The sequence below is a fragment of the Hyperolius riggenbachi genome, chromosome 1, assembly GCF_040937935.1.
Source record: "Hyperolius riggenbachi isolate aHypRig1 chromosome 1, aHypRig1.pri, whole genome shotgun sequence".
NCBI lineage: Eukaryota > Metazoa > Chordata > Amphibia > Anura > Hyperoliidae > Hyperolius > Hyperolius riggenbachi.
This window is the reverse complement of record NC_090646.1, coordinates 326,448,206-326,467,301: the sequence shown is the minus strand read 5'-3', so window position 1 is coordinate 326,467,301 and position 19,096 is coordinate 326,448,206. Positions and strand designations below refer to the sequence as shown.

Sequence of the window (19,096 nt, the reverse complement as noted above, 5' to 3'; positions counted from 1 at the left end):
GCTATGTATAAAGGCACACAACACTGACAACCTTAGAAAATATACCTAGCATTAACAAATCTGTTCCTCATTTATTTTAATCAACAACACTACATTTATTACAGTGAAGAAATACATTCTATTTAATGTGTCACTTTGACAAATAAAGTTTCTTTATTCTTGAATGGAAACTTAAAATTAGGTTTAATTTCATGTATTCAACTACACACACCATTCAATGTCTGCCAAAGTGATCTGATTTTTCTAACCTTTCCGATTGATTTTAATAGGAAAAATGACAATTAAAAAATATATTTTCTCTTGATTGTTTCATACAATTGATCATTTTAATTGAATTGGGGTAAAATCGAACTGAATTTTTTAAATATTTGTGGCCACCATAATGGAACATGTGACCAATTGCTGTGGGAAGCATAATAATGTCCTCTACGCTACCATATGAAAATTATTGACACAATGTTATAGAGAAACTAAACAAAGTTTTGAGAGTGACAAGTTTTGAAAGTTAATACTACCTTTATCTATACCAATCCATCCATCTGACCTTAAAGAGGAACATTAATGGAGGAAAGAAATACAAACAGTGGAATCTAGATCCTAAAAGTGTCTGTATTTATAAAACAGGGACAGTTGGGAGCTTTGTACATGGGCAGAACAGCTACCATGACTTTGACACCACCTAATCTTCAGTGTAATGGCTTGCTTTTTGGAGCCCCCAGCAGTTTTTTTTTCCTGCACAATATGGCAAGTTCCTGAATACTCTACACATTGTAATGCAAAGTTAATGTTTGGACTTCCCTGCTGTATTTAGCCTAAACTAGATATTTTGGTTTCAGTGTCTTCTGATATTCCTCAGTCCTTAACTAACATAGGTGAATGAGCTTAGTTGAAAATATTTACAAGCTCTGCCTAGACCACCAAGTCAAAACTTGAGAACTGTTTGGGTAAACAGTATCTGCTGAGACATAATGGCCTATATGCAATTCACTTTTTCACCAGAGTTTACTCCAAGGAGATTCTTTTTATATTGTCTTTAAAAAAACTTTTGAACATTGGAAAAAGTACCTACAAAGTGGTGAAAAGGTACTATCAATATTAGTATATTTTCTTGCTTGCTTGTGAAAATATCACCTAGGAGAAAACTAAGGAGAAAAAGTGAATTGCATATGGGTCAATGGGCCCAATCCAACGCACTTTTTCTGCTAGGTGATATTTTTCACATTATAAATAAAATGCCTTTTAACCTCCTTAGCGGTAACCCCGTGTGTGACACGGGGTAAGCCACCGGAGGGTGCCGCTCAGGCCCTGCTGGGCCGATTTAAATAATTTTTTTTTTGCTAGCTGCGCCAGCACCCCGATCGCCGCCGCCGCGCGCCCGATCGCCGCTATCCGGTGCGGCGCGCGGCCCCCCCCCCCCAGACCCCTGCGCTGCCTGGCCAATCAGTGCCAGGCAGCGCCAAGGGGTGGATCGGGTCTCCCAATGACGTCCCGACGTCGCTGACGTCGGTGACGTCATCCCGCCCCGTCGCCATGGCGACGGGGGAAGCCCTCCAGGAAATCCCGTTCTTTGAACGGGATTTCCTGATCGCCTATCGCCGGAGGCGATCGCCGGGGCTGGGGGGATGCCGCTGAGCAGCGGCTATCATGTAGCGAGCCCTGGGCTCGCTACATGATTTAAAAAAAAAAATTTAAAAAAACCTGCTGCGCTGCCCCCTGGCGGTATTTTTCATACCGCCAAGGGGGTTAAGCCACCTGAAAAGAAGGAAACGCTCAAAATAATTTTGACAGTACTTTTTCATCTAGTTTTTGGTACTTTTTCAATTGTAGAGTGCAAAACAAATCATTTTAAACAGAAGGTAAAACATTTTCTCCTAAAAGAAAACTTGGTAGAAAAAGTGACTTGGATCAGACCCAATTGGCCCTTATCCAATTACGTTTTTCTTCTGAGTTTTCTCCTTGGAAATAATTTTTCATCTTCTCTTTAAAATAACTTTTCAGTACTTTGTAGATGAAAAAGTATGAAGTATCTTGCTTGCTGCTGGTTTAAAAGGCATTTTATTGACAAGGTGTGAAAGTATCAACTAAGAGAAAACTCAGGAGAAAACGTTAATGGCATATGGGCACATTTGTCAACAGCAATTGAGCAATGAGTCATAGGAGTAAATAAAAAAGTGCTTCTACCCACATGAATATGTTAAAACCCGGTTTCCTCAAGGTGCCCCTGCAACTGACCATGGGAAACTGGGCTGATTGGCATCTTAAAACTATTGTGTAGATCTTTTTTAATCTTATGTACATACATTTTACAGTTATAGGTAAATTACAGCTGGTATTTTTCCTGTTTGTTAAAGGACAACTGAAGCGAGAGGGTTATGGAGGCTGTCATATGTATTTCCTTTTAAACAATACTAGTTGCCTGGCAGCCTTGCTGATGCTCAACCTCTAATACTTTTAGCCACAGACCCTGAACAAGCATGCAGTAGATCAGGTGTTTCTGACATTTTTGTCAGATCTGGCAAGATTAGCTGCATGCTTGTTTCTGGTGTGATTCAGACACTACTGTAGCCAAATAGATCAGCAGAGCTGGCAGGCAATTGGTATTGCTTAAAAGGAAATAAATGTGGCAGCCTCCATATACCTCTCACTTTAGTTGTCCTTTATTATTACATATGTGCAATAGGAAGATTATTGTAGAGACAAACGTTTGTTCCAGGCACTGCTGCATAGTCTTTAATAACATCTAGATAGATAATGAAGTAATATGCAACATACTAATCATAGAAGAGACAGTGGGTGCTGGGCACCCCTTTGTGCTCAGACTCTCTGGCCCATATGCAATTCACTTTTTCACTTCAGTTTTCTCCTAGGTGATATTTGTCAATAAAATGTATTTTAAGCCACCAGAAAGCAAGAGAATGCTCAAAATACATTTGATAGTACTTTACTAACTACTTTTTGGTACTTTTTTTGTTGGAAAGTGCTGGAAAGATATTATAAATTGAAGATGAAAAATTATCTCCTTGGAGAAAACTCAGGAGAAAAAGTGAATTGCATATGGCCCCTTGTCATAAAATGACTTTTTAAACCACCAGCAATACAACAAAAAATTGAATAATCTTCATAATACTTTTTTAACAACTTTTGGGTACTTTTTAAATTGTAAAATGCTGAAAAGTTATTTTAAGGAGAACATGAAAGTTATCTCCTAGGAGATAACTGAGGAGAAAAAGTTAATTTCATATGGGCCACTTTCTCTCACTGATATGTTACACTGATATAATACAGTACTTCATTATCTGTCTAGATATGACTAAAGAAACATTTAATAAAACTGAAAGTGAACCTGTAGCAGTGCCTGGAACGAACATTGGCCTTTACAATATAACATTTTGACTTCCTTTGTCCTAAGAGCATGCTACTACACATTATACAGCAGAGTCCCAGTTATCCAGAATTCAACTAGCCAGAAGTCTCAACCAGCCAGAACAAATCTTCGGCAGTACTCACAGCAGTGAAGGCCAACATTTTATGCTTTTTGTAGGCTCTGCTGTGCTTAAAGACTGGGTTCCATGGCCCTCACAAGGTTAATATGCTTTCAGTTACTGTACAGGGAGTGCAGAATTATTAGGCAAGTGGTATTTTTGAGGAATAATTTTATTATTGAACAACAACCATGTTCTCAATGAACCCAAAAAACTCATTAATATCAAAGCTGAATATTTTTGAAAGTAGTTTTTAGTTTGTTTTTAGTTTTAGCTATTTTAGGGGGATATCTGTGTGTGCAGGTGACTATTACTGTGCATAATTATTAGGCAACTTAACAAAAAACAAATATATACCCATTTCAATTATTTATTTTTACCAGTGAAACCAATATAACATCTCAACATTCACAAATATACATTTCTGACATTCAAAAACAAAAAAAAAACAAATCAGTGACCAATATAGCCACCTTTCTTTGCAAGGACACTCAAAAGCCTGCCATCCATGGATTCTGTCAGTGTTTTGATCTGTTCACCATCAACATTGCGTGCAGCAGCAACCACAGCCTCCCAGACACTGTTCAGAGAGGTGTACTGTTTTCCCTCCTTGTAAATCTCACATTTTATGATCGACCACAGGTTCTCAATGGGGTTCAGATCAGGTGAACAAGGAGGCTATGTCATTCGTTTTTCTTTTTCCATACCCTTTCTTGCCAGCCACGCTGTGGAGTACTTGGACGCGTGTGATGGAGCATTGTACTGCATGAAAATCGTGTTTTTCTTGAAGGATGCAGACTTCTTCCTGTACCACTGCTTGAAGAAGGTGTCTTCCAGAAACTGGCAGTAGGACTGGGAGTTGAGCTTGACTCCATCCTCAACCCGAAAAGGCCCCACAAGCTCATCTTTGATGATATCAGCCCAAACCAGTACTCCACCTCCACCTTGCTGGCGTCTGAGTCGGACTGGAGCTCTCTGCCCTTTACCAATCTAGCCATGGGCCCATCCATCTGGCTCATCAAGACTCACTCTCATTTCATCAGTCCATAAAACCTTAGAAAAATCAGTCTTGAGATATTTCTTGGCCCAGTCTTGACGTTTCAGCTTGTGTGTCTTGTTCAGTGGTGGTCGTCTTTCAGCCTTTCTTACCTTGGCCATGTCTCTGAGTATTGCACACCTTGTGCTTCTGGACACTCCAGTGATGTTGCAACTCTGAAATATGGCCAAACTGGTGGCAAGTGGCATCTTGGCAGCTGCACGCTTGACTTTTCTCAGTTCATGGGCAGTTATTTGCGCCTTGGTTTTTCCACACGCTTCTTGCGACCCTGTTGACTATTTTGAATGAAACGCTTGATTGTTCGATGATCACGCTTCAGAAGCTTTGCAATTTTAAGAGTGCTGCATCCCTTTGCAAGATATCTCACTATTTTTGACTTTTCTGAGCCTGTCAAGTCCTTCTTTTGACCCATTTTGCCAAAGGAAAGGAAGTTGCCTAATAATTATGCACACCTGATATAGGGTGTTGATGTCATTAGACCACACCCCTTCTCATTACAGAGATGCACATCACCTAATATGCTTAATTGGTAGTAGGCCTTCGAGCCTATACAGCTTGGAGTAAGACAACATGCATAAAGAGGATGATGTGGTCAAAATACTCATTTGCCTAATAATTCTGCACTCCCTGTATTTTAACATTTAATACAGAAATCATGGTATGTTTATAGAGAGGGGAACAGTACTGTATTAACTAGACCTATTTTTCACATTCATTCTCAAGCAACCAGAAAGCACACTTATCCAGCATCAGCTAATCCCAGTAGGTGCTGGATTAATAGGGACTTTGCTGTACATAGTGGTTTGATAACAGCTTGTAAACAAGTCAATTCAAAACTTGCAGTGCTAGCTATCTTCTGCCTTTACGCAGTAAGAAGATGGGCCTTTAATTTACTAGAAAACAATTATATGTGACGTTTAACCATGGTAGTTTAAGGATAAATTCACACATAGAAATAAAAGTACCATTTTTCCGGACAGGAGGCTAGTAGGCACATAGACATGTGAATGGATTCATTGTTCTTAATAGGATGCATTTACACTTGTTGTTTGTTGAAATGTATCCATTGGTGCTGTACTGAAAAATGAATCGCAAAGCCCCAACTTGCACCACTTTTACAGACACTGGACAGAAGATAGACAAGTCATAATAGCATTGCTATTGTTACATGCCTGGTACAATGGACGTGTCTGAATGGTTATTCCATGCCTTGGAGGGTGACAGAGTATGCGCTGTCACTATCCATGGCACTGCACAAGTTGAATATGAAACAAACCTAGCCTAAGTTTACAACTTTTACAAAGGGCTTGACTACTTTATGAAAGCACATTTTTTGACCAAAACAAAGAATCTTGTATCTGCTGAGAGCGCTGTGTAATATGTTGGCGCTTTATAAATAAAATAAATCTACCAGTTTAGAATTTGAACATTAGTTATTTTGCTAAATAGGACAAATACAATGATTGGCATGCTTCCAATGGGTTCCGCAGAGAAAGGAGTTATACTGTATAAACTATTACTTTCATACAACCCCTTTGATATCCCTTTCATCTTAAAGGGAAGGTCGGAGCAACAATAAAATAAAAAATCCACCTACCTCGGGCTTCCTCCAGCCCCTGGCAGCCATCCTTTGCCCTCGTCGCAGCTCCGGTGGCTTCCGGTCACCTCCAGTGGAGATGCCAACCTCGCCAGGTCGGCTTCCGCGTCGGCTTCTTATGCACTCCAGGATGCGTCTCACTGGTCGCGCTGATGTAATCTGGACTGGACTGCGCAGGTGCAGAACTACTGCACCTGTGCAGTACAGTCCAGATGATGTCAGTGCGACTTTGAGAGCCACTCGCGCATGAGCAGTAAGGATCTTTCGCCGGAGGGGACCCCAGACCACCAGCGTGGAGTGGAGCTGCGGCAAGGGCACAGGACGGCTGGGCAGGGTCTAGAGGAAGCCCCACGTAAGTGGATTTTTTATTTTATTAGCGATTGGATGTGTCCTTTAAGGCTAATTTCGCACATTGTACAGTGCGATGGTCCTGTGGCAGGAGAGCCTGCTACAGGACAATCACGCCACATCATTACCTATTTCACACACCCTGTGGCAGACAGCACTGACAGGGTGATTTGTGCAGCTCCGCCCCCTGCTCAGTGATTTGCTCCTTGCTAGACAGGAAGCATGTCACTGAAATTTGAATGATCGGCACTTGCGTGCCGCACCACTACCATGACAATCTAAATAAATTGTTGTTGTGCCATTAACTCCAGTGTGGTCAGACTCAGAGAGACTAATGGTTACTGCAACAGGGCAACGTACTGCGTCGCCAAGCAGCCCAACAAGTTTTAAAGGCACCTAAATAGGTGCTGCATATTGTATATAGTAGACCAGCATGTAGCTCCTGAATTACAAGGGCAATGTAACCCATTCATGTTGAAAGGTATGAAGACACAGAACATTTAGACACAGAACATTTATATCATGCTTCTCTCCTGGCGGACTATAAGCAGCCACTAGGTCGCGCTCTATAGGCAGTAGCAGTGTTAGGGAGTCTTGCCTAAGGTCTCCTACTGAATAGGTGCTGGTTTACTCAACAGGCGGAGCTGGGGTTTGAACCCAGGTCTCCTACAGAGCTCTTTACCATTACTCTATCCAGCCACCTATTTACACTATCCAGCCACCTATGAAGAGAAGAGAAGGGTTCAGCCCTGCAGTATCACTTGTGTAAGATTTATACTTGCCCCTTCCCTTAGGTTTGCTTATTTTGTGTAAGGATGGTTGAGAAGCCATGTCAGTTTAGACATGATCAGCTGTAGCCCTTGTAGCATTTCTTTTTTTCTGAAGATGCACTGAGGCTCAAGAGATTTAAATTGAGGGAATATAAAAGGACAAAGGAAAGATTGGCTCTTGGGTGAAACAAATTATATTTTATTGATTCAAAATACTAGAAAAGTAGCTAAAATATGAAACCACAACAGAAAAAAAAACAAAAACACCAAGCATACATAAGGAGCAATGACACTAAGCACTCGTATTATACAAGTCACTGCTAGCTAGCTCTGCTCAAAAGCCCAATAGGAGGCTGCAGTTCTCCTCTGTACTGGCTACTGTTTGTCCAGAAAAGGCCATAAAGTTTATGTCTAATGTGCACATGAAATGATCCCAATAATTGATAAAAGTATGCTCTGTAAGAAGAAAACTGGTCAACTGTCTAGAATCACACTTGAAAAACAGATGCTAATGATGATTAAGCATACATATGTTTTATGGACATCCAGGTACGGTTATATGGTGAATAAAGAATTCTCAGCAAATATCAGACCTCCAGAAATATGTTATTTGTGGACCCAGTCACAGACCACACCTACTTCATAGCATAAGATCCCTTAGTTGATTCCATAACAACAAAAGATGGCAAGATCTGAAATTAAGCAGCACATGCAAACAGATGTGCCATGCAGTCAGCAAATCACAGCAAAGCCAATATCTGGATCAGCATCAAACTGTTGCCCATGAAGCCATTTATGTAAGTGTGTATGCCAAGCTTTAGTAAGTACGCAGATACCTTTAAATTCAAGCGTCACATACAGAGGTATCACAGTGTAAGTTGCAAGCTATTGCATGTGGAGCAGTTCACATCAGCATATATATATGCAGCAGTATGGAAGCTCAATACTGGTGGAATGCAGTCTGTGTATAGTTACCACACCAGCATGGGATTGATGTAATGACCTCCAGCAGTCCACAGAGCGAGCTTAGCATAGATGCTATTGAGACGTTAATGAGACGTTAATCTCTGAAGAGGTCGTCAGGGGAACGACGAAACATGTAAGATAGAGCCATCATCCTGTCACATCACTATGCTAAGCTCACTCTACGGACTGCTGGAGGCCATTACATCATTCCCAACAGTAGCCAGTACAGAGGAGGACTGCAGCCTCTTTTTGTGCTTTTGAGCAGAGCTAGCTAGCAGCGACTTTTATAATACGAGTGCTTAGTGTCATTGCTTATGTACATTTGGGTTTTGTTTTATCTGTTGTGGTTTCATATTTTAGCTACTTTTCTAGTATTTTAAATCAATAAAATATAATTGTTTGTATGCAACCAAGAGCCAATATTTCCTTTGCCCTTTTATATGTTATTTGTTGGCATGGTGCATACAAATTTACTGCTATAATAAAGGGTATTGAATGTGGTTCTAATTACTTTTAGGTCCTTCCCGGTTTTGGCATCCTAATTTTGTGTTCTTAAATTGAAGGAAGCATTTTTCAAACTAGATAGCTGTGTCACTATGAGACAGCAGCTACCCTGTTAGCTGCTCAGTCCAATCGAATATCACCATAGGTAAGGTGAATGTTAACAACTAGGGTGCTCTGATACATTTAGGCACCCTTGGGGACATATTTCATCAGTGTGAGGTTAGATAATTGACAGGTCAGCAGCACCCCTAGGTGTCAGGGTCAACAGCTTGCTCACTGATTGAGCACATCCCAAATTACAAAAATATTTCCTATAATAATTCCTTGCACAGAATGCCTAGATAGCTCGCATGTTAAAATGACAACGCTGTGGAACAACATTATACTTCTAAGGATATGAAACCTGAGGTAAACTGTAATATTTGGGCTGTATGGATATATTAAATGAGTTTGTGGTATAATAGCACTCTTCTCTTCCCATGTATAGTTTGTAGTTCCTGTATACATGTACTGTATGTGGAAGAGATCATCAACTATTCAGGACTTCTTGCAAGGTTGTTCTTTAAAGTGACATGGCTTTTCCTATGTATCCTCTACAGGATCTTCTCAAAAAATTAGCATATTGTGATAAAGTTCATTATTTTCTGTAATGTACTGATAAACATTAGACTTTCATATATTTTAGATTCAAATACACACAACTGAAGTAGTTCAAGCCTTTTATTGTTTTAATATTGAAGATTTTGGCATACAGCTCATGAAAACCCAAAATTCCTATCTCAAAAAATTAGCATTTATGGAGATGAAGATTTCATTTTTCAGCATGACCTGGCACCTGCTCACAGCGCCAAAACCACTGGTAAATGGTTTACTGACCATGGTATTACTGTGCTCAATTGGCCTGCCAACTCTCCTGACCTGAACCCCATAGAGAATCTGTGGGATATTGTGAAGAGAAAGTTGAGAGACGCAAGACCCGACACGCTGGATGAGCTTAAGGCCGCTATCGAAGCATCCTGGGCCTCCATAACACCTGAGTAGTGCCACAGGCTGATTGCCTCCATGCCACGCTGCATTGAAGCAGTCATTTCTGCAAAAGAATTCCCGACCAAGTATCTAGTGCATAACTGAACATAATTATTTGAAGGTTGATTTTTTATGTTTTAAAAACACTTTTCTTTTATTGGTCGGATGAAATATGCTAATTTTTTGAGATAGGAAATTTGGGTTTTCATGAGCTGTATGCCAAAATCATCAATATTAAAACAATAAAAGGCTTGAACTACTTCAGTTGTGTGTATTTGAATCTAAAATATATGAAAGTCTAATGTTTATCAGTACATTACAGAAAATAGTGAACTTTATAACAATATGCTATTTTTTTGAGAAGATCCTGTATTTTATAAGTTGTTTGATAGGCCTACTGACTGCTGCATTTTGTACTAAAGGGAAACTACCAATCTTTATGAAATGCATAAAATATAGCGAACATTTTAGCAGTGTGCTACTGTTCAGAAACAGAGTTCCAGCTGACAAGCGGTAGGCTAACACCGGTATGACATAAACTCCACTTCATTTATGTAATGCCACTGTCAGGATGCAGCAGGTTTCTTTTATAGCAGGGGTCAGGACCCTTTTTGGCTGAGAGAGCCATAAACGCCACATATTTTAAAATGTATTTCCCTAAGAGTTGTACAATATGTCTCAGACTGGGACAGTGTGCATGCGCAGCAGAGGGCTCACATCCCTATTGCCATGGTGATGTGTATACAGTTGATACACCGGGCAGCGGAAGTGTCAGACACATCTTCAGCTTCTCTTGGGTTTCAGCAACATCAGCAATTTCCCCAAGAACCAAACGGGAAATACAGACTAACAGCTTGTACAATTAGCTAGCTGACTAGGGGGTTGATTCACTTTGTAGGACAAGATCCCCGCACTCTGCCTGTTAAGTGACAGGCAGCCTATTGGGCCAATCAAGTGCGAGGATCTTGTCCTACAAAGTCACTGGACCTGACAAGGTCCAGAGTGGGACAATTGTAGCAGCTATTAGTTTTTGGAGGAGTGCGAGTAAGTTAGTAGTGCATGCTACAACAGTGAAAATGTTACTTGCGCTGCTTGAGTAGTGTAGCTTAGTGAATCAACCCACACTGATTTGTCTGTGAGCCAGATATAGCCATCAAAAGAGCCACATCTGGCTCCCGAACCATAGGTTCCCTACCCTATTTTATAGAATGCTCATTACCCAATTCAGCAATTTCATCTTTCTGGGTCTGGTGAGACTCACATGATGACTAATTAAACATGCAGCAAACACCAGAGATTAAACTTGTTACCCCCCCCCCCCCCCCCCCCGGTCATATTGTATGTCTGCTTTCTAGTAATATGGGCACAGCAAATCAGAACTGGACAGGCAAGGCTCCAGGCAACCAACAACATAATTCCTAATACATTTTGAAAGCTTACATTTGAAATTAATGATATCAGCAAAAATACAACTTTTTCACTGCCCACAAAGGATAGATGATTGCAGATCAAGTTCTTACATAAGAAAATTACAGGAGATGACATCCCTTTTACTCTTCCTTTTATAGTGGCTCTTACCCTCTTGGCATCATTTTGTGTTATTTCTCCTGTTGCTTGAATGTCTTCTTCTTTCTTCCTTCCTTGCAAATATTGCCTTATGTTGCGTGCTGCCTTGTCTTGTCACATATATATCGTTGACGTCTTTTTATTGTTTAGTGTAACCAAATATTCTATAAATTTAACTTTATATGTGTAAATAACAGAATATCACAATCACTTATAATCTTGCTTATAAGAAATAATTCTTCCTGCCCATAGTATATTGCATTACTCATCATACCTCTAGCCATTATTACTAAAAAGTGCTAACATATCCACTCTCTCAACATGCCGCAACCCATCATACGCTCTCTCTAAGCTTGGCCACAGCATATTTATTTGTTCACACTTACCTATACTGTAATCACATCTTAGCGCCATCACTAGCGATCTGACCAAACACTTGCCTCTGATAACAAAAGAAAATGAAAAGTGACCGACTGTGAAATGTTTCTGCAGGGGACGCTACTGAGAAAACATGGCAAAGGGCTAGAGAAGGTAAACTTGTATGCAGATGCATTACTTTTGTGTACTGCAACATTGCATAGCTGATGAAGCACTGTACCAGTGGAGTATGACTCTTGTCCTAATACTGCAAATCATTGTGCAGTAGCATTGTTGAATTTTTTTAAATATGTTTCTGTGAAAAGATGTGAAGGAAGCTGTAAAGGTTTATGTGGCCATTTGTTCACTGTATATGTATACTGTAGCTAGCAATGTATGTTTAGAGGTAGAGGTTAACTGATTATATACTCTATCTGAGCGATGCATAATTGATATAGATCTGTGCTCTGTGTGTGTAGCTATGTTGTATATACATGCACAATCTGTTTAGACATGTAATGATTGATATTGTACACCTGTATTTCAGCCCCTGACTTTACAGTCACGTGTTAATCTCACACTTCTCTCTCCAGAGCAGGGTGAAGCTGCCGTACCATGCAGATGTAAGGACACTGTGTGTGTGTCTGTTTGTCTGCACTCCTTCCCTTTTCTATTTTTATAAATCTTTGTGTTTCTGTACAATCTGCCTTTGTGAGATGTGCTTTGAATTTGTTAACTCTATGTGTTTTTATTTCAGTTAGATTTAATTAGCAAGCATTGAAAGGGAAGATCAGCACTTGTTTGTTTTTTGTTTGTTTTTTTATGTTGGAATAAATGTGGCATTCATTGTTTAGATTGCAGCTGCCAATGCATGCCTGATGATTTAAATTGCATTGGGTGAGTGTTGAAAGACTGAATGAATTGTGGCCCAAGATCACACGTAGATGAATCCAAATTTTAGATTAAATTATACCAGGCTAAAGGGAATATATTAGCGATAACCAACATTTCTAGTGGTGAAAAAACAAGGGATACCACATCTTATAAATGTCAGTAACTAACATTGGTTCTCCAGCATAACTCGGCCTGTTTATCACTATAGTTACTATGGTTTCCTGTTCAAGTAATCTGCAGATAGCAAAATGATGTGGCTCCTAGTATGTAACTAGTAGGTATCCTGGGCAAATAGGTATGCTGGAGGGTAATGGCTATTAGCACGAGCATTTTAGGGGAATGGGAAACAGGCCCTCAAACAGCGATTGAGTTGGCGGAATAACAAGATGGTCAGAGTGGTGCAACCAAAATCTTACATCGGGTTCAGCAGGGATCCTTCTAATTTAGTTATTGTGATAGCTGCCATTGCTTCAATACAGATCATAAAATGAATATTACATTACCGTTATTCACTGTGGGAAATGCCTTTTCTTTAGAAGGACCCAGATGTATTCACAGTTCAACTTAAATTGTGTTAATTAACTATACTTTATTAGAAAAAAAATGATTTACTGTCAAGCTGTAAGTACAGTCTAGTCACATAACTTAAAAAGTGATGTAATAAGCTATGCTACATTTATCATCATCATATACAATAAAACCTAACTGTCCCTGCGTCATCCACTTTCCCTGTCTCTCCGTCTGTGGTTTTTTTGTACTGCGTATGTGCGCAAGACAGCCAGCCGTTGGGACGGTAGGTCGGGCCAGGGATCAGGGCGGCCATGTGCATGCGCTTGACAGGCGGGTGCGCTCGCGCACTGACTGGCAGCGGTGGCGCGGTAATTTCACTACCTAGAGCCTATTTTTAAACAGCCTTAGGTAGACTAGTTCATCATAATAAATTAAAACTGTAATGCTGTGTAAAAACATCAAATCATTGTCTCTCAGACAGCTCTAGAAATTCAGCATATGAGAAAAATGACTGGCAATGTTGTATTTTTCCAGCTGATTGGAATTTCTTTCCCCTCTGTTGTCAACTGGCTCTTCCCCCTGCCATCTCCATAAGCATGACCATTTAGGGCCAGGCAGTGTAAGTGTCATAGTCACAAAGATCTCGAAGCATCTCCTCTGGGGATATTATAAGTAATCCAGCAAACCTGTAGTGAATTTTGTAAATTCTATACTATGTACATAAAGTAGGATACTGAAAAGATAGTGAATTAGCAGTCATGTGGTTCCTGTTGCCACAGTAAGGACTTTTATTTTTGCTTTAAAGGGAACCTCAGGTGAGAGACACATGGAAGCTGACATGTTCATTTCCTTTTAAGTCTGGCTATCCTGCTCATCCACTGCCTTCAATAGTGTTGGCCATAGACACTGAACAAGCATGCAGATCAGATGTTTCTGACAAGATTAGCTGCATACTTTAGGGTGTGTGATTCAGACACTACTGACCAGAAAGATCAGCAGGTCTACCAGGCAACTGATATTGTTTAAAAGGATATAAACATGGCAGCCTCCATATGTCTCTTACCTTGGGTTCCTTTTAATAAACCCAGGCTAGTATGGGTTTATACTTTGTTCGGTAACCCTGAAACCTTTTCATATAACCTAGGTGAGGATAGTAGATTTAAACTAATGAAAGGTAGCCATTAATGATACAATCCCGATTAATAGTTTCCGATCACAGCAGTAATTGATCGCAAATTATTGGTTGTGCCCACTAACAGACAAAAACTTGCTCACTAATCCAATCAGAGTAATGGTTTATTTTCTTAATACTTTGAAGAAAAGAAAAGGAAAATTAGGTGAAATCCTGATATTCTCAGGATGGTCAAATCATCTTACAGAAACTGCAGAGCTTCAAAATGATTTTTTTTTACTATTACACACCAGGCATATGGGATGTTATTTCCATGGCTGAGACCAGCAAGCATGTAGGCCTCCCATTATGCTGATGCATATCAGATAGCTTGAGTTAAGTGATTCAGGGTGGAACTTTACAAATATTAGGTTTTTATGTCAAAACACCATCCTGGATGAAAGTGGGTTTTTCCACAACACAGTTGTCTCAGAAACAGCATATTACAATTCTTGGGAATTAAATGCCCTAATCCTGCCTTCTTTAAACCCTAAAAAATTAACACCCACGACAATTAAAAAAAATTTAATATAATAATTATTTACAAATATTAATAAAGAACAATTCCTTTTTATGAACATAGAAACAATCTGTAAGGTGAATGTTCTTGCTTCATCATTCCATACTGTGTCTCATTTTCTAATAATACAAGTTAGATTTAGCAAAATGAACTATTCTCACTTCTGAGTGCTGGAACTTTTAAGTTCAGAATGACTGGCTTTAACGGGAAGGTGCAAGCAAAATAAAAAAATTAGTTTCACTTACCTGGGGCTTCTACCAGCCCCATGCAGCCATCCTGTGCCCTCGTAGTCACTCACTGCTGGTAGTCACTCACTGCTGCTCCAGTCCCCTGCTGGCAGCTTGCCGACCTCGGAGGTCAGCGGGACGCATTGCGTACATTTTTACGCATTCCCGCTAGTGGAGGAACATTAACACATACATTTTTACGCATTACTGGTTCAATGCGTAAAAATGTACGCATTGAACCAGTAACGCGTAAAAATGTATGTGTTGATTTTTCTGCACTAGCGGGAATGCGTAAAAATGTACGCAATGCACCCTGCCGACCTCCGAGGTCGGCAAGCTGCCAGCGGGGGACTGGAGCAGCAGTGAGTAACTAGGAGGGCACAGGATGACTGCATGGGGCTGGTAGAAGCCCCAGGTAAGTGAAACTCATTTTTTTATTTTGCTTGCACCTTCCCTTTAAAAAGACCTAACGTGAACCCAGGGCTGGATTTGTACTCTTTACCGCCCAAGGCCACTGTCACCAGCCGCCCCCCTTCAGTATAGGTAGAGGGATGACCTCTCCCCCCTTTCCTCCAGTATTGGTAGCCTGATGACCTCCCCCCCCCCCCCCCCCAGTATAGGTAGCCAGATGACTCCCTTAACCCCTCCTTTTCCCACCCCCCTTTCAGTATAGGTAGCCAGCTTGCCTTCACACCGCAGCAGCCATCTGTGTCACTCATTTCTCCATTCGTCTCCAGTGCAGAAGCTTCCTCTTCCTTTCCGTCTCCAATGCTGCCTAAGTCCGCCGGCCATGATGCAAACGTGCACAGAGAGCAAGGTGGCCGCTGCACAGGCGGCTAGGAACAGAGTACCGCAGTCAGGCGCTCGCCTGATCTACCTGCATTGCAGCATTTGCAAGCTTGCAAATGCTGCACCATTGTATCCTGCTGCTTTGGTGCCCTTGCTCCTGTGGTGCCCTAGGCCATGGCCTAAGCAGCCTTGGCCTAAATCTGGCCCTGCGTGAACCCGAGGTGAAAATAAACTGAGATAAACAATTGTATTTATCCTCCCACTGCTAAATTTTTTTATTTTTTTTAATATCCTATGGTTCTATTTTATATTTAAACATTTACAAAGTAGATTGAATGTTGTATTGGCTCTGATCAATGGCAGTATATTAAGTGTCCCAGAGTTAAAATACATGAACTATTGACCTTTTTTCTATCTCTCCCCTGCCCTCAGAAGTTGTATTCTTGATTCACAAAAGAAAACAGATACCTCACACACAATATGTTACTGCTGAGAAACCAAAAAGCTGCTGGTTGTGCTGCTTCTCACTACTGTGCCTCCACGGTTAAAGACCATTCAAGAAATTGCACATTAGAAGAATAACTTCTGTGGGCACCAGTATAAGGAAACTTCAATTTATTCCAGAAGCATTACATTAGATGTTACAGATGTGAGTTTGAAAATACATCACCCTTTCCGGGGCTGCATGCAGTCACAGAAATGTTAGATCGTCGACAATTGTTTCGCGCAGGATTGCGCTTTATAGCCTGGACTCCATGGTGGGGAGAAGCTTGCCACCATTAGTGTTGCTCGGCGTTTTGAAGAGACGCCAGGGCATCCTCCGTTTGTGTGGACCGCCCCTTCCTCCCACGTCCATGAGAGGAAGTGTGTGTGCTCCAGGATGGGACGCACACCTCCAGTTCCGCCTTCATCCAAAGCTCAGAGTTGCCAGGCACACACACTGCATCACAGTATGCGTGTGGTGCATTACCATGGCGACTCTCCGTATATATGAAAGTTCCCCCTGTAGGTAAAAAAGCAAAAATTAACCCGCAGCGCTGGGAAAAAGGTTGAGCTGAGGCATGGTCGTGGGCTGTAAAGGCACAGGCCACACCAATTAGTCAGGCTACCAAACAATTATATTTTCGATTGCTACGCAAACATTAAAGGGAATAAACCTTATATAAACGGTGAGATAATAGATACCCAAAAAGAGTGACAAAGAAGAAACAGTGTGACCTCTCCAAGCCAGATAGTGAGCCAGAGGGAAGCAGAGATCAAGATTGTTCAAAATTTACTTAATATTTTTCCAAAAATACACTAAGCTCATTGCGGTCATTAAAACCTGAGGGGCCTACAGCATCAGTCCTAGAGATTAACGCTGACTCTCTTTGTGAGAGCAATCTATCCCCTTCACCCCCACGGCGTGGGATTTTAACCATTTCTAAGCCCACCATTTTTAGTACATCGGCGTTAGCATTGTGAACCTTTCTAACATGGTTAATTATCCTCAAAGCACACACTCCTTTTTTTATTGATCGGCGGTGTTCCACCAATCTCTCTCGTACTGGGCGGGTGGTTTTACCGATATAGAAAAAAGAACAAGGACAGAAGATCCCATAGACAACAAATGATGTCCTGCACGTTATACAATCCTTAATTTGGTGAAAATATCCACCCATTCGCACATGATCAGTTCCGATCATATGTTTACAGGTTGGACAATTACCACAAGGTACCTGCAAGACACAAGCTGTCACTTGCATGCCTGAAAAATAACTCTTCAGGCAGCAACATAAGAAAACATAAAAAACCTGGTTATTAATGTGTTTAGCACTGTACATACACATGTTTATCTTATCATTTCACATGTCACCTTGGAGACATTTTAAAGCAAACCTGTGATTTTGAAAACAAAAAAGATACCTTAGCAGAAGGAAGCCTCTGGATCCTTCAGCCATGCTACCATCTGTGAATGAGTGTGGATGCAATGCACAGGCGCACTGATGACCGGCGACTGCGCAGCAGCACAGAGCCACTCATACATTGAGGAGAAAGCCAAAGGCTTTGGGACCATCACCTGACAAAAAAATGTCAGGTGTCTATGCCCTGCGGTGGCAGTCCCATCAGTTTACATGAAGTTGGCTCGGAAACAATCTACCCCTTTTAATTTAAATTATTAAATGAGTAAAAGAGAATGGAAACCAATTATGCTATGGCAGTGAAGTTTTAACTGAAAAACAAAACTAAAATAGGTCTAAAGGTTAGATTTAAGCTATGTACACACTTCAAACTTTTGTCTCTCTAAATAATCTTTTGAAATTGTTTTGGCCAGCAGTTCTAGAGCAAGATTGGCACCCACATGGTCTTCTCTATGATAAGGGGAATGTAGAGGATGTGTAAAGGCCCGGCGGATCGCTTAAAATCAGTCTTATCACTCGAACGACACTCTGTGCACACGCCCGATTTGGCGTGCGGATGACTGAACGACGGGACGTTCAAACGACCCGTCGCTCGGAAAAATCCGACGTGTGTATGGGCTTTTAGTCAAATCTAGCTGCAGAAACTTCTCATGAAGTTCTTCCAGGAACAAAGGATAAAAGGATGACTGTGATCTGTCCTACTAGATCGCTAGAGGGGCATCCAGCAACATTGGGGAACACCTGTACACATTTTAGATTTCCTGCAAAGATGATCAGTACCAATTGTTTGAGCCAACAAAAATCTCAAGACATGTTAACATATAGACTTTTTAGGGCTCAGCAACTTCAGATGGTAAGATTTGAGGGAGCTATAAACACAGTAAGGTCTCACTTTTTTTGTACTCAGCTACAGTCAATACAAAGTTGGAGTTGGTTTGCTGTAACGTAGACAAGCTGACTTATGGACTGGCAACCAATATCTGAGATGTAGTCCAAAGCCCATTTGGAACAAATAGATGAATGTAACGCTCTTACCTGCTAATGGTTCCAGCGAGGGCTCAGGCAGCATTGCGCTTCTGCGGGAAGGTTCCTTTTCCAATTTCTTCAGCAGCATCCCCAGAACCCCTGCAGCTGTGACTCAGCATGTACGTTCCTCCAGCCTCCCCAGGGGGACGCGCCCGTCCCAGAGCAGTTCTTATAGGTTGAGGAGGCGGGTCTAGTGGGTGTCAGCTGACACACTGGTCAGCTGACACTCTTCTGCTGGAACCTTTGCTGATTGGCCAGTTCCTTTTCTGGGCTGGTCTGTGATTTTTTTCCACCTGTATATAAGCTCTCTTCATTCAGTTGCTCACTGCCCGTGATAGCAATCAGTACGCTGGTTTTGCTGGGCACTTTATCACTCCGTGATAAT

General features: G+C 41.1%; 1 protein-coding gene across 12 annotated transcripts in view; it reads left to right on the top strand.

The window, feature by feature from the left end:
* Window positions 1–19,096, top strand: part of UNC13A (unc-13 homolog A) — a 384,964-nt gene that overhangs the window by 299,302 nt on the left and 66,566 nt on the right. For 7 of the 12 annotated variants that reach the window (XM_068233874.1, XM_068233880.1, XM_068233872.1 and 4 more), the window contains one exon: window positions 12,267–12,296. The exons of the other annotated variants lie outside the window; for them this stretch is intronic. In XM_068233874.1, the coding sequence (XP_068089975.1) occupies window positions 12,267–12,296 (30 nt within the window). The remainder of the gene's footprint in view (window positions 1–12,266; window positions 12,297–19,096) is intronic. 12 annotated transcript variants of the gene reach the window in all.